General features: G+C 42.2%; 1 protein-coding gene across 1 annotated transcript in view; it reads left to right on the top strand.

Moving 5' to 3' along the window:
- Positions 1–25,910, top strand: part of LOC123515963 (two pore potassium channel protein sup-9-like) — a 502,009-nt gene that overhangs the window by 446,262 nt on the left and 29,837 nt on the right. The window contains exon 4 of the mRNA XM_045274911.1: positions 8,712–8,872. Coding sequence (XP_045130846.1) covers positions 8,712–8,872 — 161 coding nt within the window. The remainder of the gene's footprint in view (positions 1–8,711; positions 8,873–25,910) is intronic.

Raw genomic sequence — 25,910 nt, 5'->3', positions numbered from 1 at the left:
AGGAGAATATGGAGTGAAAATGAAGAAGGGAATGTGACATGACAACACCGGAGGAAGACAGGTGTGATGAAGGAAAGTGGAGAAGAGAAAGAAGTTTATAGAGAGAGACACAGAGAGGAAAAAAGAGAAAGTAGGAGAAGAAAAGAGAATCGGTGGAGAATGAAAATTTTTGGAGAAAGAGACAAGGAAGGAGAGGAAGGAATAATAGAGGGAGTGAAGGAAATGAGGAAGAAAGGCTGGAAGAGGCAAGGAAGCAATTAAGAGGTGGAAGGTTGTAGTGAAAAACATGACAAAAAAAGTGCATCAAGGACGTGACTTTTCCCGGAGTTAAAATTACTTTGTATTAAAAGCACGAGAGGGAATATTCATAAAGTGAACAAAATAAATAATAAAGGTTGAATTTAGAGCCAAGTAATGTTTTCATTTCCTGTAAAAAAGCATCTTACTTGTGCAGAGGAAGAAGATTAATTCCTGTAAAAAAAATAAATTGTAATTATTTCGTGAAAAGAAAATCTTGTCTCAGCGAAGATTTTTTTTCCAGCTCTGGCGCAGTTCGTTGTTCTCATTAATAAGGAATTTTTCAAGCTCTCTCAAGAACATTTTCATCTGAAAATTCTTTACCAACATTTTCCAAAGAGAGAGAGATGAATCTGCAGTGTAAACAGACAAAAATTGCCTCCAAATTACAATATTTTCGGTTTCTTTTCTTCATTCTTTTTCGTACTTTAAATACAAACACGTACTTGATTTTCGTTACCGAATCAGCAAATTTCCATTTGATTATACATGACGATATTATGTTAAGTAAATAAATAGATAAATCAATAAACAAACAAATAAATAAATAGATGAATAAATAAATAAATAAATAAACAATAAATCGATAAATAAATAATAGTGCATATTAAGTGAAAACTGAAAAAAACATTTAAACATTACGTATATCAATAAACAAATATAAGCGCTTACTTATCTTTACACAATCAACAAACATTCAATTGAAACACACCTGACGACATTTCTTCAAAACTCAAACTACCACATGATAATAAAACTCTTACCTTCATACAAACTCCCTATACCTTCACATAATTAAGATTCAGAGCCACTTATTTCACCCTTCAAGGAAAATCACTCCAGCGTCATCCTCCGCCTCACAATGATGCAGGATGTTTAATGACCGACCTTTCATGCACACCAAAGGATCTTACTTGACAACCTCTGTGGAAAAACAAGGGAGATGAATATGATTTTTTAAAGTCTGATAATATTTAAAAGCGTCTCCTCGAACTTCTCTTGTTTTCCTCCCCTCTCCCCACCGCCTCTCTTGCATCTGACGCTTCGCTGCTCGTCATTAGACTTCAAAATATTATAAAACAAGGAGGTGGTGAAGGCGAGGTATTCTAGGAAGCTATTTTTTCCCTATTTATCTCTTTGCTGAAAGTATAGTTCTCTCTCTCTCTCTCTCTCTCTCTCTCTCTCTCTCTCTCTCTCTCTCTCTCTCTCTCTCTCTCTCTCTCTCTCTCTCTCTCGTTTTTCTTCTCCAATTGAATGATTCCTTGTGTCTTTTTATGTTTATTTTGGTTTGCTTAACGGGGACATCAGAGAGAGAGAGAGAGAGAGAGAGAGAGAGAGAGAGAGAGAGAGAGAGAGAGAGTAGAGGAGGCATCATTCCCTACACTGACACCATTAAAACTTGGGTCAAAACCTGGAATTTTCTCTCCCTAATTCATGTAATTGGGATCATCTTGGTGTTCCTCTCACGTTTCTCCTGCAATCTCTCTCTCTCTCTCTCTCTCTCTCTCTCTCTCTCTCTCTCTCTCTCTCTCTCTCTCTCTCTCTCAATTATGTGGCTTTTCCCTTCATCTTAATTCCATTATCTTCCTTCCTTCCGCTCTCCCTCCTCGTAATCTCCCTTCCCTCCTTTCCTTCCCTTAACCCTGAACAAGCTTTTACTTTGATTTTTTTTCACCTCTTTGTTTTCTGACCCTGTTCATATCCTTGTCAGGGGTCGAGAGAGAGAGAGAGAGAGAGAGAGAGAGAGAGAGAGAGAGAGAGAGAGAGAGAGAGAGAGAGAGAGAGAGAGAGAGAGAGAGAGAGAATGTGTTTGTGTCTGTTATTCTCGCTTCCCTTTATTTTTTTTCATTTCCTTTGCCTTTTTGAAATTTTCATTCTCTCTCTCTCTCTCTCTCTCTCTCTCTCTCTCTCTCTCTCTCTCTCTCTCTCTCTCTCTCTCTCTCTCTCTCTCTCTCTCTCTCTCTCTCTCTCTCTCTCTCTCTCTCTCTCTCTAGTCATTAATAAAGTCTACAAAAGTTAACCTTCTGTAAAGCTTATATGACTAACTGCCTTTACCTCCTCGTCTCCATCCCTTCCTCCCTTCTCTTCCCTTTCCCCTTCGCGGCCCTTCGTTTCCCTCCTAATGGATTTATACTTTTCCCTTTCGTGATGCGTGTATCTTCCTTCCATTTCCCATTTTTTATTTCTTTCGGTGGATCAAAGTTGAACGAGTAAATGTTCTCCTCGTAGCTGGCTGAGGAAAAGGAACTCGAGACTCTTCGTTCGGTTTACATATGTCACTTAGATCTTAGTCGCGTTGTAAATATTTCACGTGGATGGAGTGGTAAATTTTAACGTCTTTGCTGGATGTGAGTGGACACGAATTATTTCTTTTTCTAGGGATGCTGGGAAAGTCAAGGCTTTTTAATTTCCTTTTCTTAATCATTTCTTATTTTTCTCCTCTGCGTTGCTCCGGTACACGCGACACTTTAAGCCTTAAGTGTTCACGTTCCCTGATAAAAAGGCATGAGCGTTCGGCATATATTCTCAAACACTATGCTCTCTAATCCTAACCAAGTTCAAAGGCCCTGTTAATACTATCAACACACCCTTCAATACTCCATTATCTTTTACTAAAGCCTGTTAAAGTTGGCGAGATAAGGTACATGTTTACTACACAGTTCACTAACAACACTCTGACTGACCATCTGTGTGTCTATTTCTACTTATAAACCGTTGGGTAGACACACGTTGTTTTTTATAAATTTCAGTAACATAACGAAATAACACGAGTATTTCAATTATCCGCTCTTCTCTTTGCCTTCTTCCACTCGTTGGGATATAAAGAAGATAGCTATGCATGCAAATAAGGTTGTAGTAATGCAAGTTGGTTATGCTTTTTCTAACAACAAAAAAAAAAAAAAGAAAAGAAATGCAATTCAATGGTTTTACAAGCCCTTTTTACCTTCCTTCTCGGAAATAAAGGAAACACAATTGTACATGAAATTAGATGGCTATGATGAAAGTTCACTATTATAATTTTCAGATATTTTTCTCCACTTCTTGTGCATTTTTTTTACCATCCTCCGCTCGTGAAGTATCTAATCTATCCACTGTAGAGACAAGTAATAAAAGCTACCAATACATCCTTTAAGAAAGCCAAAAATATATTTCCTCACATCCTCTCTAATACTTGTACCTTCGTTCATCGTGGAGACAACAGCACAGGCACAGCGGGTGTTACTGCCCAGCTGGTGTCGTCTCTTCAAGCGAATCGTTAACCTCAAGCCTTTAACCTTTGCCCCGCGAGTTTGACTGGCTTGCCTCCCTTCGCACTGGTACACTTCCTTACTGAATCAGATTAATGCTGAGGCTCCACTGTCGCTCTGAGCCTGACAAACACTTAAGCTGGGAGCGGCTGGAGCGTCTGGCTGCCCCGCTGCTGGAAGGCCGACCCTAACTGCCTCCTGTCGTCCGTTTGGCGGGTTTTACGGCCCACCACGACGACACATATTTCCTCAAGCTTGTGAATGATTGTCGTCAGTCGTGAGAGAGAGAGAGAGAGAGAGAGAGAGAGAGAGAGAGAGAGAGAGAGAGAGAGAGAGAGAGAGAGAGAGAGAGAGAGAGAGAGAGAGAGAGAGAGAGAGAGAGAGAGAGAGAGAGAGAGAGAGAGAGAGAGAGAGAGTTATCTACCAATACTTATTCTACTGTCTCGACGAGAGAGGCGAAATAGACCAAATTTAGATACTATATGTAACTCTGAAAATTACAAACAAATCTTTTCCTTTATGTTTTTGTTTTATTTATTCATTTATTTTTTGTATTCCATATGTTGAGGTTGTATTCTGTATAGTATTTTTATAGTGTAAGTTTTCTTACACACACACACACACACACACACACACACACACACACACACACACACACACACACACACACACACACACACACACACACAAAGATACATGAAACACTTTAATTAACGTTGAAAACACCATTATTAGTCGAGTTTGGCAATAAAACAGATGCAGAGTCAGTATTTCATGCAGTTTGACCTTTTTCACTCGAACAGTGAGCGCGTGTTGCACAAAGTAGTTTCTCACTCTTGCATTATTCTTTCATCTCACACTCTCCGCAACTTCACACGACATTTCATCTGCTTTATCTCCCTTCATTTCTGATAAAACTTTCCCTTGCAACACACTAGTCAGAGAAGTTTGTTTTTCCTGTTTCCCTTTTTTTTTCCCCTTCCACCGTTTTCCTTTTCCTTTTCCCCTCTTCCTCTCCATTCCTCCTTATATTTTTCCCCTCACACGTTTCTGTCTTCTCTCTTCCTGCCCCAAACTTCTCTCTTTCCAACTTCTTTATCTTGCCATATCTCCTCTTCCCTCCTTCCTCTCTCTCTCTCTCTCTCTCTCTCTCTCTCTCTCTCTCTCTCTCTCTCTCATTTGCTCCGAGTCCCCGTGTTTTGCCGCCCAAACTTCAGACATTATTCAAATTACTATAACGCCCTGAATAAGGAAATGACGGAAGATAAGATATTACTATTTGGAGGAGAGAGAGAGAGAGAGAGAGAGAGAGAGAGAGAGAGAGAGAGAGAGAGAGAGAGAGAGAGAGAAATGTAAGTAAAATAAACAATTATCATGTCAACAATAACAGTAGTAGTAGTAGTAGTAGTAGTAGTAGTAGTAGTAGTAGTAGTAGTAGTAGTAGTAGTAGTAGTAGTAGTAGTAGTAGTAGTAGTAGTAGTAGTAGTAGTAGTAGTAGTAGTAGTAGTAGTAGTAGTAGTAGTAGTAGTAATAATAATAATAATAATAATAATAATAATAATAATAATAATAATAATGATAATAATAACAAACATTTGAATTGAGTCCATTGATTAAATTGCGGCATAAGAAAGCACGTTCTCCAAATAGCTTTCCTCTCCTGCAAAAATTGGTTACCACTTTAATTTCAACCTTGAGACAAAAAAAAAAAATGAAGAAAATACAAAAAATAAATGGCGTTTCTTATTTTCTACATTTTTCTTTACCACAGTCACTGAGAACTCGACTCGTGCTTTTAAGGGAACCCCACTTAAGGTACTAGAGGCAAGCAAGAGCACCAACACTATGTCAAGGAGACCAAGACTGTGAACGCGTGGTGGAATGGCAGAGGAGAGAGAGAGAGAGAGAGAGAGAGAGAGAGAGAGAGAGAGAGAGACTTGAATATGGAGACTTTGGATGGTCTGATGTGGGGAAGACTTCGTTACGATACCCAGTATATCAAACAGCAGCAGTGACACCATTAACAACATGCAAACTGTTTCGTATACGTGGGCACAATATGCATGGAAGCATTGTCCTTTCCCCAAAACAATCATAATGCCAGTGTAATGCAGGACCATTGTATAAATAAGAGGAAAAATATTTTGGCGAGGGAGCGTTATCTAGGCCAGCACACGGACAAACATTACTACCACCACCACCACCACCACCACCCTCCACTGGTGCCAGAGGGACGTGGGAGCTGCCGAGATCCAAAATAGACATGGTTCACATAGTCTATTAATCCCCGAGGAAGACTTCCAAAACATACAATTAACCTTCGCACAAGAGCAGGTCAGCTTCCCTCTCACCCTCCCTCTCTTTCCTTCCCTCTCCCTTCCTCTCTAACTCATTTATCGACCTCGTTTTAATCACTGTTGACGCTCTTGAAGTGCGTGTGTGATGAGCAGCTGATGGGTGCTATTATGTGGCCTATCTTATCGCGCTGAGGATTATGTTCCCTTCTTATCTTTTATATTCTACAGTCGAGGGCACGGAAGGACTAATGGACACGCTGCCTGTCTCCTCTCTCCTATATCATACTTTTCTCTTAATACGCTAGGAACGAAGAGCCATTTAGTATGCGTGTCAAGTCCCCTTCCTAACTCCGTTTAATGCGTCGAGGTAGAATTCTCTTCCCTTGGTTTTATTACTGCATCATTCCTCCGACCCACGTCCTCTTCAGTAACTTGCTATAAATCACCAGCTCAGCTTATCTACTTCTTATGATCTCCGATGACATTGCCACTCTTCCAGCAACAGCCACTTATACATCACCCACTTAGCACACACCCACGCTCCTATTTCTATATACGCTTAGTCATTTTATCCACTCCCCATCCTCACAAAATCCACCCAATACACCTCACTCATTTTCCATCCTTTCACATAACATCCACTTCCACCTCCACCCGATTCACGTGCACACAGACAGACATACCCGCTACCTGACACACTGCTGGTTTCTCTGCCTGTAACCTTCCCTCCTACTTCACTGCGCCGGGAGAGAACAAGCCTCCATAAGAGTACACTCCATCCCTGTGCCACTGTCCAGCACTTGAGCGTCACGCCAGCCAGAGCGCTGCGTGAGGTAGTGACCAATTAAAGGGGCAGAGGTGTTGGTTCTGTCGCTGCCAAACACTCGTGCGTATAGTGACTGCCGGGAAGTGAAGTGCTGGACCTCGTGCGCGCACACACTTCATACATAGCATACAGTTCATGGAGTGTGTGTGTGTGTGTGTGTGTGTGTGTGTGTGTGTGTGTGTGTGTGTGTGTGTGTGTGTGTGTGTGTGTTTAATCTACGTACTCTGCCTCAGTTTTCCTCCTACTTTCTTATCTCCTATTCCTCCTCTTCCTCGTCCTTTTCCTCGTCCTCCTCATCTTCCTCCTCCTCCTCCTCCTCCTCCTCCTCCTCCTCCTCTTCCTCCTCCTCCTCCTCCTCTCTCCTGTCGTTCCCGTTGGACTGGAACAGTGTATGGCCAAACGACTCAATTCACATGATTCATGCAATGGACTCGTGTTTATATTTACGCTGCGGGAGGATCACCGGCCTGCACAGATGTTTACGACGAATGTTTGCCCTCCCCCTTGCCCTTTCCCGTGAGCCCCGCGACCTCCCTACCGGCGGGATTTGCCGCTGTTTTATGCTGTGATGCTGAAAAAGTTAATAGTCTCTCGATTAACACATTTGCCCCGGTTAGTGCTGCATGGCATTTTTATTTACATGTTTTATTTCCGCAGTGCAGGTTTCCAATACTTTTCCATCCTACCTGTACTGTGAACTTCTATGGTTCAAATGAAGTACACAGTTACCAGTACACACACATATAATATATTCCCGCCGCCAACTAGCAAAACGCTTGACACATATATATGTATACCACTGAGTTTCGCCAATTAATGTGCGCCAGGTGGCCCAAACAGTCCTCTGCACTAAACTATGAATATTATAATGGGGTTGATTTATGGAAAATGCGGAAAATATAATGCATGAATGTGTGGGTTGGGTGAGCGCCCTCCCAAACAGGAGTACTCGTCTGCAGCCCACCACCTCCTTGGACACAGGCGCCTCATTCGTTCCACGCCCAGCGACGCCGCCCAGCTCAGCATTGCACGGCACGGATCGTCATATATTTTGTCCTTGCTTACAAGGACACCTTTTTGCTGCCTTTACTGTGGCTCCTGACTGCTAAATTTATTCATTGAAGTAGCTGATAATGCACCTGCGCACATGCTTATCATTCCGTGTCGCAGCGCCCCCAGCCACCCTGGCAGCTGCAGTCACACACTCAAGTTCACAGAAGCAAAGAGTAACTTCTTTGAGACATTTTTTTTTCCAGTTGCATCGGGCCGGCGGGTGAGTCTGGGTGACGCGCGGCCTCCTGACCCTTGTTGGTTCCCTCTTGAATCCAACTCAAGCGCCGACAAAAACAAAATTTTACTTTCACTCGCGCCTCACAGCACGACGTTTTCCAATGAATAAAATGACAAAATGATGCAATTGAAAGGATGAATTATTCTTTGCAATGCGAACCGTTAAGTGTATTTGTTGCATTTTCCAATACACGCACAGCGCTTTTGCCATCAGGTGAGCGGGGGTGACGCGACACAACTGTCATACCTTTGTGTTTGTGGGTGAAATTTAAATGTTTATCACAAATATAAATACACGTTTCATATTTTTCCGTTACTTTTACGTTATCAACAGTCACAGGGTATACGATCAGTACTGCACGGATGCGGGAAACTTATGAAAACAAAAAGTAATGAATAATGACGTAGCTGACGGCAATATTAAGTGCCATAGACAAACAAAACACACAAAACTAAAAGAAGAAAGACATTCACACACAATATCAGAAGAGAAAAGAGGAGAGTGCAAGACGAGCAGCAGGAATGGAAGGGGTGCAGGGAGCAGCGACAGACTGTGTACACACGCAACCCTCACATGTATACAGATTCAAACAAGCGTAAAGAGACGTCAGGCAATTTAGCAAAGACTATTAAAGTTCAAACATCTGAGCGCCATAAATCCCGCACCTCCGCCTTGTGTGTTGATTGCATATTATGAATCACTACTGCTTCTCGCCGACGCTCTTGTGACCTCGTGTGTTTGTATCTTTGCAGGTTACGGCCACTCCACGCCCAACACGGTGGCGGGCAAGATCTTCACCATTCTGTACGCCATGGTGGGCATCCCGCTGTGTCTGGTGCTCTTCCATTCCATTGGCGAGCGGCTCAACAAAGTGTCCTCCATCGGCATCAGGCAAATCAAGAAGATACTAAAGGTAAGAGCAGAGGTACCGTAGGTGAGGGTGAAGAAAAAGGTATCCCATGAAGAGAGTAGGTTAAACGCTTTGCTCCCTCAACACAATTCTCAGTGGCTAAAGAGATGATTAGCTCTGTTCTCAAATTTTTTTCTGCTTTTAATGACGTATGAATAGTGCTAATCCGTCCGTGGAGCCATAAAGACGCCCTTTAAATCCAGTGTGACTTAAACTATAATCTGAAAGTAAAGGAGGTATTGAATTGGAAGTGAGAGAGAAAATATACAAAATACTAAAGGCAATAAAGAAAACCGTGAAGGGAAACGTATACTGAAGGTGTCACAGGTGAGAGATACTACAAAAGGTTCAGGGTGCTGTTAGATGGAAGCGTCCCGGGGAATGAGATGTGTAATGCGATTCTAATGAACTTGTGGGAGGAAGAAGAAAAGGCTCCTGATATCTCGTTTTTCACAGTATTGAGGTGTCTTTTCATTATAGTGATATCCATATACATAGACCTCTTTTCCTCTATTCTTTCGTACACACACACACACACACACACACACACACACACACACACACACACACACACACACACACACTGCAGGTTTTAACACCACAGAAAAGACAAAAACGTATTGGAGCAAAGGACTATCTTAGGACCACCAAAGCGCTATTTCTCTCGGGTAAATGGCGTCTTGGTGCAGGACTAAAGGGCCGGACCAGATCAGGAGTGACGGCCCAAGAGACCCAAGCAACAGCATTACTCGTTAAGGATGAGACCCGCACGGCGCTTTCCGGGAACAGAGCCACGCCACTAATCAAATTCAAGCTCCAAAAGCACGAAAGAAAAATGCAAAGGAAATACAGGGAAATACAAGGAATTTTTAGGTTTCATTGATGGAAAACGCCTTAGAGAGAGAGAGAGAGAGAGAGAGAGAGAGAGAGAGAGCGCATTCCCGTCCCCTATCACACCTCTACCGTTCCCTGTGTTCCCAGGATACACTCACAACGACCCTTACCGCCTGGGTGCTGCGATGCTCCCAGCCACCCACCCTCCTTGTAACGACCCGCCATGAAGGAGTGCTCGAGCGTTAGTGGTACCCTTGGATAGTCATAAAGAACATCCTCTCTCTCTCTCTCTCTCTCTCTCTCTCTCTCTCTCTCTCTCTCTCTCTCTCTCTCTCTCTCTCTTGGTTCGACACAAGGGAGAAAGACTGATCCACTTCTTGCCTTTTCTTTTGTTTCTAGCTGATAACCTTCACCTACTCGATGTCTGGCCTGATTACCACCTCACAAAAGGTCTTCAGTGTGTGTGTGTGTGTGTGTGTGTGTGTGTGTGTGTGTGTGTGTGTGTGTGTGTGTGTGTGTGTGTGTGTACTCTAGTCTCCTCTACGGCTAAGACATGCTACCGGGGCTCAGTTGCCCACGACCCAGACAACAAAAGGCTGAACTAAAGTGGACTGATACACCATACAGTACTGTAGCGGAGTGCTTATCCTCGCCTCACTGACCTTCCGGGCGTGTCATTCACTCTGCCTTGTGATACGAGCCGCTGGGCCATTCGAATAACCTTCAGGTGTCCCACAGGTGTCCCACAGGTGTCCCGCAGGTGCGCACCCTCAGGTCACTTCTCTGAGGACGGATAGAGCACCCAGTATGCGTCGTTCCTCCTGCTGCTTAACCTGACGGAGATTCGAACCCAGGACCATATAGGGCAGGTAGATCGGCAGCCTGGTTCGCTAACCACTCCGCGACCGTGGACATAAATTTGCCCTTCCGTGGAAATTATAAACAAGTATTAAATTAACGGGTAAGTTGGCAGGCCAAAGCGGAGACTCCCAGATGCTTATTTGCGTGGCTGTTACTTATGTGCCGTGGCGCGTTTGGTTTTCTCTAAGTAAAAAATACTAACTCAACTTTTCATTAAGATTCGTGGGGGTATCGTGTGTAAATTCTTAACGGAGTATATGTGGACTGTTCGTGGGCGCCAAACGAAGGCTGCCTCTCCCTAAGGAACGTCACATGACAGTCTCCTGATTGATGGATTACGGCAGGTGTGTGCAAGGTTCGCATCACGGGGGAATTTAAATGGAAAAAATTGGCTTTTCTAATATATACGTAATCACTCCCATGGGAAAAATCATTTCAATAATCAAGAAGTTTTTTGTTTATTTATCACATCACTTGGCATCTCCGCCTCACCACCTCGCCTCCCCGCCGCCATGAAAGGCACCCGCCCCTCCCGCCACACGCTCCTTCTGTACGTCTCGCAGGGCCGTCTGATCGTAGTTAAACACAACATTAATGATGATCCAACGAACCCTTGAAGTATGTACAGGTACGAGTTTGGGTCGGAGTAGTGAGCGAGTCCACAGTGAAGGAGGAGAAGGAGGAGGAGGAGAAGGAGGATGCTGTGATGTACACGATGTAATAACTGTACTGGTTGATAATAAGAATTTCTCTCATAAAATAAATTAAGTTTAGTATGAGTTAAATATTCACTCTTTGAAAATTTAGCACACCTTAACCGGGCCACCCTGTGTATGAACAAACAGGTACGCCCCGCTTATGGGCTGAATAGCCAAGAGCTGGACCCGTGCATAAGCAAGAGGTGTTAGTGCAGCGAGGAGCTTATGTTCCCTTACCTACTTCCCGCGAGTACACAGCAAGCGAAATTAGTAGTAGTGGGCTCCCAGGACTTGCTCCTTAAAAGCATCATCACGCTGTAATCACCATAAGGAGTATAACAAATGTTTACCTAAAAGTTTCGTAAAGCTTCTAGCCTTTCAGGAACTGTGGCAGTCTCGCGTGGCGCCGGGGGTCCCCACACCTCACACCTCACGTTCCCTTCCGCAAACAGCACACAACTCCGGCCCACGCGGGAAACAGAAATAAACAACAAGGCTCCATCAAGAAAAATACATTCCTCCGGTGTTAAATAATGAACCCGTATAAAGTCGTTACCCTCCACAGTGGTGGTCACAGTGAGTAGGGAGAAGGATTGTTGTTCCCGGCGATGACAGGCTGCAGGGGAGCACGAGGGCGAGATAAATGGATGAATAGCATTTGCATTACAATGATTTGTCTCGCTGATTACAATTCAACCTCAGCTGATATTGCAACAGGTAATATACTACACTGATTTTCAAACCAAGTAATCATGGAAATCATTCGTAGTTATTTAATTACACTCTACTTCCAGGTTAAAGGCGAACACACTCAGCAACACACAACGAGCACTCTTGAAATATCATTTACTTAGTTACACACACACACACACACACACACACACACACACACACACACACACACACACACACACACACACACACACACACACACATGAACATAAGGGATGGCTTCAAACGTGACCTCAGACGACCTTGAACATCCTCAACTTTTTTCTCAAGAATTTTCGAGAAAGTTTTCAAAGTCGTGTGAGTCTAGAAGAACGACAACAAAGAAGAGAGCAAAAAGGACAGCGCCGGTGCAAAAGTCTGCTGTACTATAAACAATATGTGGGAAGAAAACACCCTTCTTTTCGTGCCCGTATAAATAAATCCATTAAATCTGCGGACGTGGCCATCCTGCCTTGATCTTCCCTCCCCTGCTGGTGCGCTGCCACCGACCCTGGAGGCGCGGCACGAAGACACGAGAGGTACACGGCGATTCATCACCTGGACACGCCAAAAATTTCCACAATGCCCAAAGCAACATGAAAAAAATAATTCGTCACGCAGAGAAATATTATACCAGAGTAAAATCGAGGAAATATGGAAGATGGTGGTGGTGAATGAAGGAGAAGGCAGTGCGGGTAGAGGGCTGAATTAGAGCCGTAAAGGACGGATAGCTGTTCAAAAATGTTATAATATTAGCTTCACTGTAAAGGCAACACAAAAAAGGAAAAAAAAGGCCAATTACTGTACTATTTCTTAAGGAACTTTAAGATAGGCACAGTCATAGTCCTTATTTCTGCTACTTATTAGCACATCTTACTGTTAACATTAGCAATATCATAACTATGAGAACGGCTTGCATGGAGCAGCTCGATTAGAGAATGTGTGGGCAATAAAAAAGAGAGAAAAAAAAACATAAACTGCATCTCTTGTTAACTTAACAAGAGATGCGCCAAGACAAATGACTTTAATAAATCAGAAAAAGGATCAAGTACGTGTTTTGATCCCTCGCCACCAACACCGTCACCTCGAAGCATAGAAATCTTAACTTAGTTTGTAATAAAAGTCATTCTTTAAGGAACATTGTTTCTTGGAGAGGCAGAGAAAACTTGTGTGGACAACAGTCTTGTGTCAAGTGCCTTAATTTGTTGTTACTTAGTCTATTTATAATGAAGGGTGCTTTTTTTTATACATATTTAAGATACATATATATTAGAACTCCATGAACTTGTTTCTAGTTTCGTCTACGCTTTTTCTACATCTATTTTGTATGGGTGTATGTCGGTTACCTATATTTCCATTTCTTCCTTTTTTTTCCTTTCTCTTCCTTTTCTTCCCTCCCTCTCTCCAGCCATCCAATCCTACCACATACTTTCCTCACTCGACAAAACATCGAAATCAAGTCAACGCTATACCAAAAGAACAATCAGCAACATTCCTTCTCCCTGCTGTATACCAAGAGGCCGTTCAATTCCCTTTATATCAAATACTTTTAAAATCCGCACTTACGCTGCCCATGGTGTTTTCTGGGCCACGTCAAGGATTTCCAGCCTCTTGTCGGCGTAACACATCCCAAGCAGCGGTAACAGTAATACCCCCGTCATAGAGTCCTCGCGCTGCCTTCACAATGAGTTTTATTCATTAAAACTTTCACACATCCCCAGCTACACCTTCTTTTATTACGGCATTCCTACTTTCATTTCATGCGTCTCTCTCTCTCTCTCTCTCTCTCTCTCTCTCTCTCTCTCTCTCTCTCTCTCTCTCTCTCTCTCTCTCTCTCTCTCTCTCTCTTTCTCTCCTTTCTCTCTCTCTCTCTCTCTTCTCTCTCTCTTTGGAAGTGTGTGTGTGTGTGTGTGTGTGTGTGTGTGTGTGTGTGTGTGTGTGTGTGTGTGTGTGTGTGTGTGTGTGTGTGTGTGTGTGTGTGTGTGTGTGTGTGTGTGTCCAACAATGCGCGTAAGGAGGAAAAGAAAAAGGAGGCAAGAAAGGGAAAAAAAAAAAAGTTCGAAACAAGATTTGCGACACGCTTGAAATTCCTCTCCGTTAACATTTTCCAACCATTAATTTTTCCTCCTTGCTCTCTCCCTTCCCTCCCTCCCTCCTTCCCTCCTTCCTCTTTCTTACTTCTTACCTTCCTCCTCTTCCTTTTCTTCCTTCTACTACTACTACTACTACTACCTGTACACACTCCCCCCAACCCTCCCTCTAATAATTCACTGGCTGGAGGTGCGTTTTGAAAGATGGTCCTCAAGTTTGGCAATTTAATCCCGAAGAAAAAAAATCAAGTTAGTTTCCAAGTTCCAGGCACAACCTCCATCACCACCCCTTGTTCCCGCCGACCTGGAAGAGAGGAAGGGAGGTAAGGAGGTCTGGAGATAGGAGGATACGAATGGAGGTTCTGGAGATAGAGAGTGAGGAGTAGATAGATGAAGTGAAGAATTACTGATTAAGGTGCATTTCTTGAGGGATTTTAAAATGATATTAAGAGAAATTTAGGAAGAAGAGAAGGATTTATTGGTACGAGTCTCTGCCACAGGTGTAAGATGAGGATGCAAATGTAAGAAGACAGTGCATGAATATCTAGGGAAATTTTCAACGCTTCTTTCGCGAAATCTTAAATCTCTCATATTCAAGCATGAAATACACGAACAAATGGGGAAAAAAATAGGGGGAAAATGAGCTTAAAATTGCACAATATCACGGAACAAAAGAGCGGCAGGAAATTAAACAAAAAAGAAGAAAAAGTGTGAATTAAGTAAAGAAAAACGGATTGAAGAGCAAAAAAATAAGAAACATGTATTTTTCGACATTCATTTGCTAGAATACGAAAATTTACAGAAAAAGAAAGGAGAAGAGAAGAGGATTGGGAAGGACAACGAGAAAAGAAGAAAAGAGCAATAGGAAGTGAGAGGAGATGAGAGAGAGAGGAAAAGAGATGGAGGGAAAGGGAATTAATACAGCATTAGAGAAGTGAGGGGAAAGGGAGGAGTGAGAGGGGGAAAAAGCAGCAAGGATTAGAGGGGAAAATAGTGAATGGGAGAATAATTGTGGGTTACAGAGAAAGACAGAGACAGAGAGAGAGAGAGAGAGAGAGAGAGAGAGAGAACAATCAGGTAAGAAAATAAATAAAATAACAAAGAAAGAAAAAGAAAAGCAGTGTAAATGTGAGAAAGCATAGGTGAGAGGGAGTGAGGAGAGAAGCAGAAGCAGCGTGGAGAGGTGTGAGTGTGGAGTGAGAGGATTGGGAGAGAGGGAGAGAGAGAAAGACAGCCCCACCACGCCCCGCCACACCCCTACCCCCCTTCCACCTGTCAAGGGAAGGCCACCAGCGGTAATATATTATGAGCCAGACACTGATGGATCACCTTCCTCCTAGCTTTTCCTCCTTCCTCCTTTTCCTCCTCCTCCTCCTCCTCCTCCTCCTCCTCCTCCTCCTCCTCCTCCTCCTCCTCCTCCTCCTCCTCTTCCTACTGCTGCTACTACTCCTCCCTCCTTCACTCTTCCAAGCTTATCCTATACACTCCTCCTCCTCCTCCTCCTCCTCCTCCTCCTCCTCCTCCTCCTCCTCCTCCTATCCCTTCCATTCCTTCTTCTCTTTCTTCTCTAATCCCTCAAAGTTTCCATTTTTCACTCTGTTTTTTTTTCTTCTTTTTTCTGCTTTCTTTTCTGTCATCAATATGTTTTCTTTATTCTCTCTCTCTCTCTCTCTCTCTCTCTCTCTCTCTCTCTCTCTCTCTCTCTCTCTCTCTCTCTCTCTCTCTCTCTCTCAGAAGGAACAAGAAAAAGAAAGAAGAAAAATATATATCATATGTAACAGAAGATAAAGAGAGAGAGAGAGAGAGAGAGAGAGAGAGAGAGAGAGAGAGAGAGAGAGAGAGAGAGAGAGAGAGAGAGAGAGAGAGAGAGAGAGAGAGAGAGAGAGAGAGAGAGAGAGGACAAGGGAGAGGAGAAGAATATTAATGGATGGATGTGATCTTTTTATAAGTTCAAGGTCACATACATGAGTAAAAAAAAATCTATGTACTGGATTTATGCCTCCTGATTTATGATGGTCAAAAAGATGGGAAAAACGAAACTGGGGTAATAAAAAACAAATAAATCGGTTTTATTTTAACATAAAAGTACTAGCAAGGGTATAAAAACAAACACATACTCACAGTTAATGGCCAAAACGCACTATTTCTCCCCACTTATTTCAATCAAACGTAAAACAAAAGAGAAAACAAGGAATATTGCAAGTAACTATCAGGCTTACGCGTCCCTAGCAGCCAGAAAGTAAGTTGGAATGGGGTTCTCTATTCTCTTGTCTTTCTTGTTATTGCTCTACACTGTGTTGTTATTACTACTGCTGGTATTGTTGCTGTGGTGATGGGACAGAAGGTGGGGATATGAATGTCGTTGTTGTAATAGATGTAGTAATAAAAACATCAGCACCAGTACCAGTACTACAAACAGAACCACAATCACCACCACCAACACCACCAACAACAACACTCTGCTCCCCCCATCACCACCACCACCACCACTGCCGGTATTAGTATCCCTAGAGGTAGTGAGGCAATCAATTCTATTCACCACAACGAAGGAAAGAAGAAAAGAAGAGAGGAGGAGACGAGGCGGTGAGGGAGGAGGGCGGGGGCAGAACAAATAGCCACTAAATTCTCTATTCCAAAATTAGAAGTTGTCGGCACACTTAAAATTATGCTACAGTAAGAGATTTATGGAGCCGTCATAATACTACCCGACAACCTTATTGGGATGCTCCATAAATTTAAGTCCACGGACCGCGCCACCTTAAACATACAAGCTAAGCCACAATCTTCTGATATATTGAAACATACATACTACATCTTCACCCACCACTGCCCCCGTCCAGGACATGATATAAGGAAATCTCGTCTTTGTTCTTCGCTAAGCTCTCCTTTTGGCGTCGTCTAGCACTGTGTGAGCGGCGCTGGAGGGAAGGTACCGTGCCTCGTAAGTCTACATACAGCAGGTGTGGACGAGGGAACAAATCAGGAGGGTAGAGAACCGTTCGAGGTGATAGAGGATGGTGAGTTGTGAAAGAAAACGGGTGGTGAAGAGAGGGAAGTTCTAGTAGGGGTATGGTGGTGAAGTGGTTAATGACTGGTGCATGGTACTTACTAGCTAGCATGGTGGTGAAAGGGACTACTGGTGGTGAAGGGGAGGAAAGAACTTTTAGTGATGAACGAAAGAGGTGGTGGTGAAGGGGACACGCTAGTGAAAGTACTTCTTGGTGAAGGGACGACACAGGGAGAAAGGGAAGGTCTAGGTGGTGGTGAAAGGGAGAGTTGAAGGAGAGTGAAGCTGGAGAGGAAAGAACCAGATGGTGATGAAGTAGGAACAAGACCGCTGGTGAAGAAGAAAGAAGAGCACTGGAGGTGAAGACAAGAGAGAAAACGTGTTAGTGGTGAAGGAGAGAAGCAGAGAAGCTGGATAGAAAGAAAGCACTGGGAGACGTAGGAAAGGACCGTAGAATGAGAGCAACTGAGGGAATAAGAGATGAGATATAGGCTGAAGAGATCGCTGTCTAGTAAATAGAAGTAAAAGATGAAGAGTAAGAGAGAAGGAGGGGAGAAAGAGTGTAGAGAGGCCACAACACCGCTTTGTTTCCAGCGCCGAGAGGAGACCCTGGAGAGGCTGGCGGCTCTCGGTTAGCCTAAGGAGATTTTCGTAATTCCTTTGATGCCTACACGCTCCTCGGCGGCGGGGCTCACGGCAGAGTTCAATAGGAGGAATAAAAAAATGCTATTATTTTTTTCCTTGTCATTATAAACCTTTCCTCTTTATTTCTAGACGAAGCGGCAGTTTTTATTTCAGTCCCGGGTCGTTTTAAGTTGGGGTTAAAAATACTTACAATGAGAATAATTACTTCAGTGTGATGCAAACAGGAAGCCTCATTTCCTGAATACAATGGCGATGTTACAAAAACCGTGACGTCATCACGCCCTCAAGCCTTCATTGTTGTGTTCTAAAACTCGGAATTGCCAGGAAAAAGCAGCCTCCCCATGACCCAGCCACAGAGATCCCATTCCTCCCCTCACCACCATCTCTCCCCACCGACCTTTCCCCTTGCCCTCCCCTCCACACCTTCCTGACAAAGACTCTTCTCCACAACCAAGATGAAGGTCGAGGGAAGCCGAGAATGATAACCAAGCTGAAAATCTGTGTCGTTGTTTCCATTGAAAGTGCGAGGCTTCATCAGGGAGACGCCGCAGCCATTACCGAGATCCCCTGCCGCTTCCCGTCTCTCTCCTGATTCTTAATGAGAGACGGAGCCACTGGCCTGCCTCGGGGCTCTTCATTCCTGCCTCTGTGTTCTCCTTTCGCCTCTTTTCCCCTCCTTTCCCAACCCAGTGATCTCTCTACCCTTTATCTTCCCCCTGGCGAATCTCTGTCCCTCATGTTTCGTTCTTCTTTTTGATACGTTTCTCTTCCCGGCAGTGGAAACACGACCGTCGCGACCTGAATACCAATGTGTCATCAGGACGTCCTCTTATACATTGATACCCTGGAGGAAGACTGTACTACCTTTGAAAGTCGACATTACAATTATTTTTTTTTCTTTTTTTTCTACTTTTTTTACAACACAAGAAACTTACCAAAGGAATTGCTGAAATCCTATTACACTTTATTAACCGCCAATAAAAGGTAAAATGACTCTTGTATAACATAACTATTTCTCGAGTTTTTAATGTCCATGAAGGAAAAGAGACAAAAATGAAACAGCATCTCCAGCACTAAGGAATTCCCAACAAGTGTGCACGCAAGGAAATGCTATACACATTCTCAGAATATACGTATTTCCAGCAATAATCACGACAACGTATTTCCCAGCGCCGCGATACAATCTCCGGCAGAACTAGGTGTGCGGCGCGAGTTTAGCACGCAAACACGTCGAGGAAACATTTACCACTACAATTTGAAGCAGAAGGGTATTTGTAGACTGGAGAACTAATTATGTGTCTCCCAGTGTGCCGTGCGCCGCTAGCACAGATAAAACACATGCTCATGAACCCCATACTGTTGAAAGAAGAGTGATATTTCAAGCACATGGATACTCAAAACGTCCTTAAGCCTGAGCACTAATAAGCCAGTCCATAATTTGCAGTGATCCCAAGAAAAAAACATGGATTATGCTGCTATGAGTGAATTTCTAAGCACAAATAATCTAATCTATAACTTGCATTAATATCACAAGAAAAAAAATGATTTACTGGATAAGCTTATAAACAAAGGCTTTCTTCAAGCTTAACACTCCTAAAAAAATCCACATCTTGCATTAATAACGTATATTGTCTGTGTTGTCGTTCATAAGTTCATCAGATTTTCAAAGGCAGTAGTTTCCCGCGACTTGTACTATTTACACCGCCATTAGTTCCCTTACCGTCCCTCCTCGCTTGGAATTCAAATGTCAGCATTAGTGAGGCGGCAATGCAGTGGTGGACGCCAGTGTTGTGCTTTGTGAACATCTGCACGTTCGTCTGGAGCTTGATTCACCGCCGATCAGTGTTGAGATTTATGTGTTTATTAAGCTTCGCGTTGGCGTCGTATGTTTCAGTCACTCTGATCTTTGTTATTCTAATCTAGCGTTCTCTCTCTCTCTCTCTCTCTCTCTCTCTCTCTCTCTCTCTCTCTCTCTCTCTCTCTCTCTCTCTCTCTCTGTCTGTGTGTGTGTGTGTGTTTGTGTGTGCGTGTGTGTGTGGTATATGGACAGGTAGATAAAAGTGTTGATTAAAACCTAACTACAGAAAACGCCGTACAGTGAACAGGACAACGAATAAACGAACTTCACACGAACTGCTAGCGAGTATAAACTCCAAAATATGAATAAATAAATAAAAGATAAAAAATAGAAAGATAGAAAAAGTGACGGGAGAAATTTTCCATCCCAAAGGAAACGCAGACGTGATAGTGTAATCGTGGTCTGGCTATTTCTGACCTTCATATCACCTCACCCCGGGAAGGCGAAGCTCACCCAACCTTGCCCTGTCAAGCTCCTCCTCCAAAACCACCACCACCACCACCACCACGATTCTTTGATTCTGTCTCTTCCTTTGTGTTCTTCAGTCTTCTCCATTTTCTTATTAATCTCATGTTTTGTTTTGTTTTCATTAGGGTTACTCTGGCTTCCTTTTTATTTTATTTCCTTTGTGTTCTTTTTTCTTCCTCCTCCTCCTACTTTTCCTCTTCCTCCTCCTCCTCCTCCTCCTCCTCCTCCTCCTCCTCCTCCTCCTCCTCCTCCTCCTCTCTTGCCTCTCATCCTCCACCACCATCACTGCCATCACTATTCCCACACCCTATATGTGTACTCCATATCGACATCACTATAATTGGATTTTTGCACTTCAATTCTCCCTCTCTTTCTCTCCTTTTTCATCTCGTCCTGTACTCGCCCGTCACATATAGTCTCCCTCATCCCCACCGCTGCTGTCACCAAAACTCTTTGTTATTCCTCTATTCCCACTCTTCCCTCCTCTAATGTTTGTTTTCTTCACTTCTAAACGTCAAATTCTGTCTTACCCATTTTGGCTTTCTAGTTTGACATATAACAACACCATTCTCAAGAGTTTCTTTGTAATTTATCCTAAGACATTTACCATTCCTGCTAAAAGGCACACTCCATCTTTCCTTCCCTCTCTCCTCTCCTCGTAAATGTCAAATCTCGCGTTTTTAACCATTCTCACTTTCTTCTTTTGCCATGTGCTTTCTCTGTACAATTTTTCACAAATCTACCCTAAAGCTTTTAATGTACCTACTACAACACATCCTACACATTTCTTTCCCTTCTCTGTTCGTAGATGTCTAGTTCCAAGTATATAATTTTCACCCCTTTTAACTCCCTGGCTTTCCATATACCTACCATACGTATTAAAATCTTCACATATACGAGTATATACTACATGTTTTACTATGAATACTAAAACACACCATTTATCGTTCCTTCCTTCCTCTCCTTACCCTTTACATCTCTCCTCCTACTCCTCAACCATCCCTGCATTAACTAGGCCATCACCACCATCACCACCACCACAACACTAGCATGCCAGCACCATTGACCTCGTTTTCCTTCCCTCCACACCCCTTGCAGCAGTGATTGTGGTGGTGGTAGTGGTGGTGGCTGAGAGACAGAATCCCTAGAAGGCTCCAGCACCAATTTCACGCACGCTGATCATAAACAGGGAGAGACAAGGGTGCAGGGGAGAACAACTGTCGTGCTGTCGCCAGGTATGAGTGAGCGTGTGAAATTAATGTCACATATATGAGCAAAGAGAATGGGATTACTTGCACTGTTTTTGGGTTTTATTTTCCTTTTTGTTCTCTAACTGCCCCTCAAGCTTCAAGAAAAGGTGTGACGCAGGTTTAAAGTCTTCAGAGGTGCGAGTGTCGGTGGGAGGATTGACCGGTTAACTGATTTTTTTTTTTTTTTCGTCCTAGTGCCTAATTGTTTCTTTTCATCAGTAAAATTTCGTAGGATTACTCATACAAATAGTGTCTTATTGTTATTAGCAAGGAAAAAGTCAAAGGTTAATGAAAGGGAGAAACATGACATGAACGACCCAGCGACGTACCTTTCTCCCACCACCACAGACACACTTGAAAAAAACTGCTTTTACGATACGACAAACACTACTCGCTATATACGTACACGTTACATCAGAAACACTTATCTCTTTGGCTTTGAGCTTTATTTCATATAGGTAATATCATGAAATCCATATTGCTTTTATCACATTGAATGCCAAATATTTTCCAAGATACGTTTACCTTTTATCTCAAACCTTTTTCTTTTTCTTATTTCTTTTCACCTTCTATTTTCCATTACCTACATCACAGTAACTCTAAAATATAAACTAAAATAGAGACCCACTTCGTATAGGAAAACTTCAAGTCATTTTCTAAGGCTAAGATTTATTAACAGTGATAGTTATTGCATGTCAGACTGTACATAGAGCACTTCACTCCCGCGCCATTTGAGCCTTTCAGTGTCAGCCGCACGTCAGTTTAGCATAAAATGGGTGACAGCTAATCGTACCTTAAATTTTGTTATGTTTCTTTTTATTTTCAGTTTCTCGCACCAACACATACACGATGCTCGTTTAAATGTATCCGCTACGACGCTGCGTGTGGTTGTTGAGCAGTTTATCTTGAAAATAACTCGTAGGTAGTTTTAGATATGTACGCACTCTGACACCCTCTCTCTCTCTCTCTCTCTCTCTCTCTCTCTCTCTCTCTCTAGACACTGACATAAACCAATCAATTTCACCATATTTCTTTTCTGTTTTCCCTCATCATTAAATCCACTAACGTCCTTAGAATCTCGTTTCCTAATTACCAAGTTTTCTAAGGAGACTGTCAGCAGATCAGAGCTAAGAATGAGCAAGGACACAAAATGCCGTGGGACTCAATGTAAAAGTTTTCTCGATTGCTAACCAGGAAGGGGAAAAAAAAGGACCACATCTCGACCACACAATACACAAGACACGTGCCCCACCTTGCTTATTGCACCGCACCCATCCTTTGCTACACACACACACACACACACACACACACACACACACACACACACACACACACACACACACACACACACACACACACACGCATTTAATATAGTTTTATGTTTCACTAGCACATTGTTACGTTGAATTTAAGAGCACAGGAAGAAAGTAAATAAAAACATCGTTCATTTACATAGTCGACGTTTCATTTAAAACCACAACAAAGCAAGCTGTTATCTCTGAGGCTTCGTGCGGCTTCCCGACAGACACGTAGGCATCCACGCACACACACACACACACACACACACACACACACACACACACACACTGGCAAATTAAAAAGAGTAGAGAAAAAAATCCTGAACCGGTTTTCGTTATGATTATTTTTGAGTTTCTTTTTTCTTTTAACTTTTTTTTTTTTTTAAACGCATCTCCGTTCACCGTCAGGAATGTAGGCAAGCACTGGTGCTTCCCTGAGTGGCAGCACAATTTGATCCACACCTGAGTAGTAGTATATACCCGTCTGAGGCCTGTTCCTACTCCTCATATCCCTCTCTCTCTCTCTCTCTCTCTCTCTCTCTCCTCAGCTACATACTACACCTGTGATTACTACTACGCCGTGCTGACGCTACAATCTCCTCGTGTGTGGCTTAATCTGTATCTTCTTTAGCCATGGTGAATGCATTGTTCCTACCGGTGAATGCTATTAAGGCTGACTACTTGTATTAGAATTGGAACTTGAGAAAAAATGTACTAGGGTTGGTTGGTGGTGGTGCTGGTGGTTGTAAGAATTATTGTAGTTAGAAAAGCAACAGAAGCAGCAACAGTGTATATATTCAAAACAATAACAACAGCACCAGGAAAAACAGAAATAATAATGAAAGGAGAGTAGTAACAATAATAGTAATAATAATAATAATGATAATAATAATGACAATAGAATATGCTTCTTCAGGGCATACTTAAGCATTTACGTTACACAGTATATGTTGTAAAAGTTTCTAGAGATTAGATTACATTTATGAGATGCATAACTGTGTTGGTGGTAAAGTGACATGTTCAGAAAACTATTTTGTGTGTCACTTAATAGTCTTACAAGTATTAAAGCCAGTAATGATATCACTACCCGTGCTCTTGTTACTGTTGTGTTTAATCTTTCACAATATACAAAGAAAATAACAAAAGAAACAAGAAAACAACATATCCTACTACTATTACGAGGGTTATTACTACTGCTACTACTATTACTACTACCATTACTATTACTCATGTTTCTTTTATATTCAACACTACAATAAATCTTTAACAACTACTGTTTCAACAATAATAATTGCTACTACAAAACCAACTAAAACTATAACAACAACAACAACAACAACAACTACTACTACTACTACTACTACTACTACTACTACTACTACTACTACTACTACTACTACTACTGCTACTACTACTACTACTGCTACTGCTACTACTACTACTACTACTACTACTACTACTACTACTACCACTACTACTACTACTACTACTACTACTACTACTACTACTACTACTACTACTACTTCTACCACTAATACTAACACTAATACTGCTGCTACTATTTCTACTACAACCACCACCACCACTACAACCCCCAGCACTAAATTTACCACTAGGATAAGCTTCGTCCCTCCTTCCTCCTCACCTCCGGCAGACTAGCGCAGCACAGTTAGGGTAAGGACTTTTACTGTAAGAGCAGCGCCATTTCCCTCCTCTCGACTCTCTTTACGGAGGCAAAAAATGGAGCAGGGAGCACTTTGGTAACCATTAAACAAAGCTCAGGGCGGCGTTAGGTGGAGTGCAAGAACGAGCAACTAGGGAGTGAATACAGGGCGGCTCATCTTCCCAGGTGTTGGAATGATTACTTTTATACGAGCAAAAATAGACTGGTTATATTTACCTCAAGGCTTTACAAATATAGAAAGGCAGGTTGTCTCTTGTGTTTTCAGTTTGGTCTGTTTCGATATTCTATTCTCTGTTTTCTGTTGAGCATCGTTTTTATGAGTGCAAAAATAGATGGATGTATGAGTGACAAAATGCTGTAATGGCTAAATTTAGTATCACAGGTTATCTTTTCATGTTTTGAATTCTGTCTGTTTCTTTGGGAATCTAGTAGCTTTTTTTTCCAATTATCACTTACACAACCAAAAATAGACTGGGTATATTTACCTTTAAGATGAAAAAAAACATAGCAAGACATGTCATCTCTGTTTCGGTCCGTTTCTTTCGATATGTACTAGTTTATTTTGTGTTTTTTCATGGACGATCACTTTTACACGAGCAAAAATAGACTTGGTATATTTAGCTCAAAGGGGAACAAATATAGCAAGACAAGTTATCTCTTTCGTGTTTTCAATTCCTTCTTTAAAAACGGAGGTTTTTTAGTTTCCTTTTTTGTTTATTTATTTTATGTCAAACGTGGAAAAAACAAGATTTTTTCTTCTTTTTTGTTGCGTTTACAGTAGCGTAATATTTTTTGTTTTATTTCTTGATAGGAAAATATCTCAACAAGGTTAATGTTTTTTTTCCATGCTGATATTCCTGTTTCTTTGTAGAAAACAAATTTTTCTTTCCTTTAAGACTATTTGTACAGAATACACTTTACTTTTTCTCGATTCTAAGTTTCTCTTCTTGTTTTTCAAGATCTACTTTCGTAAGCCCATATCTAATGCACAAATATGATTATGTGAATGGATCTGAATGAATGAAACCCATTCACTAAAATTCTAATTATTACAATTACACACCACAAATACCGATAACCCTAATTGCACTAAAAACCTCCACGTATAAAGTTTTACCTACACTAAGAACTTTCTTGATGCAAACTCATTAACATTGCAGTCCATCCTCATTATTTTTCCCTTTATGAACACAAAGCTCAGTATTAACCCTAACATTCCTCCTCCTCTTCTTTAACCCCCTTACAAAAAAACACTCACTAACAAATAGTTTTAAAAAAGCCAACCAATCCATTTTTATCTTGGATGTAACTATTTTCCTTTGTTATCCTTTGTGCCCCAGACTTTGTGTATCGCAGACCGTCCCTTTTTCAACTGGTGGGAAAGAAAGGACAAAGAAAGGCAAGGTATAAAGATTTACGGCTCAAAAAACATTAAACTTGGGAAAAGAATACCACTCGTAGACGCCCATCTTCTCTAGAAATAAGACATCTATAGCGGAACTTTAATGATGAGAGATAAGAGAGAGAGAGAGAGAGAGAGAGAGAGAGAGAGAGAGAGAGAGAGAGAGAGAGAGAGAGAGAGAGAGAGAGAGAGAGAGAGAGAGAGAGAGAGAGAGAGAACCAGGTCAGATCTATCG

Source organism: Portunus trituberculatus, chromosome 40 (genome assembly GCF_017591435.1).
Source record: "Portunus trituberculatus isolate SZX2019 chromosome 40, ASM1759143v1, whole genome shotgun sequence".
Taxonomy (NCBI): domain Eukaryota; kingdom Metazoa; phylum Arthropoda; class Malacostraca; order Decapoda; family Portunidae; genus Portunus; species Portunus trituberculatus.
Note: the sequence above shows the minus strand (reverse complement) of the source record. Positions and strands in the feature narration are given on the sequence as shown.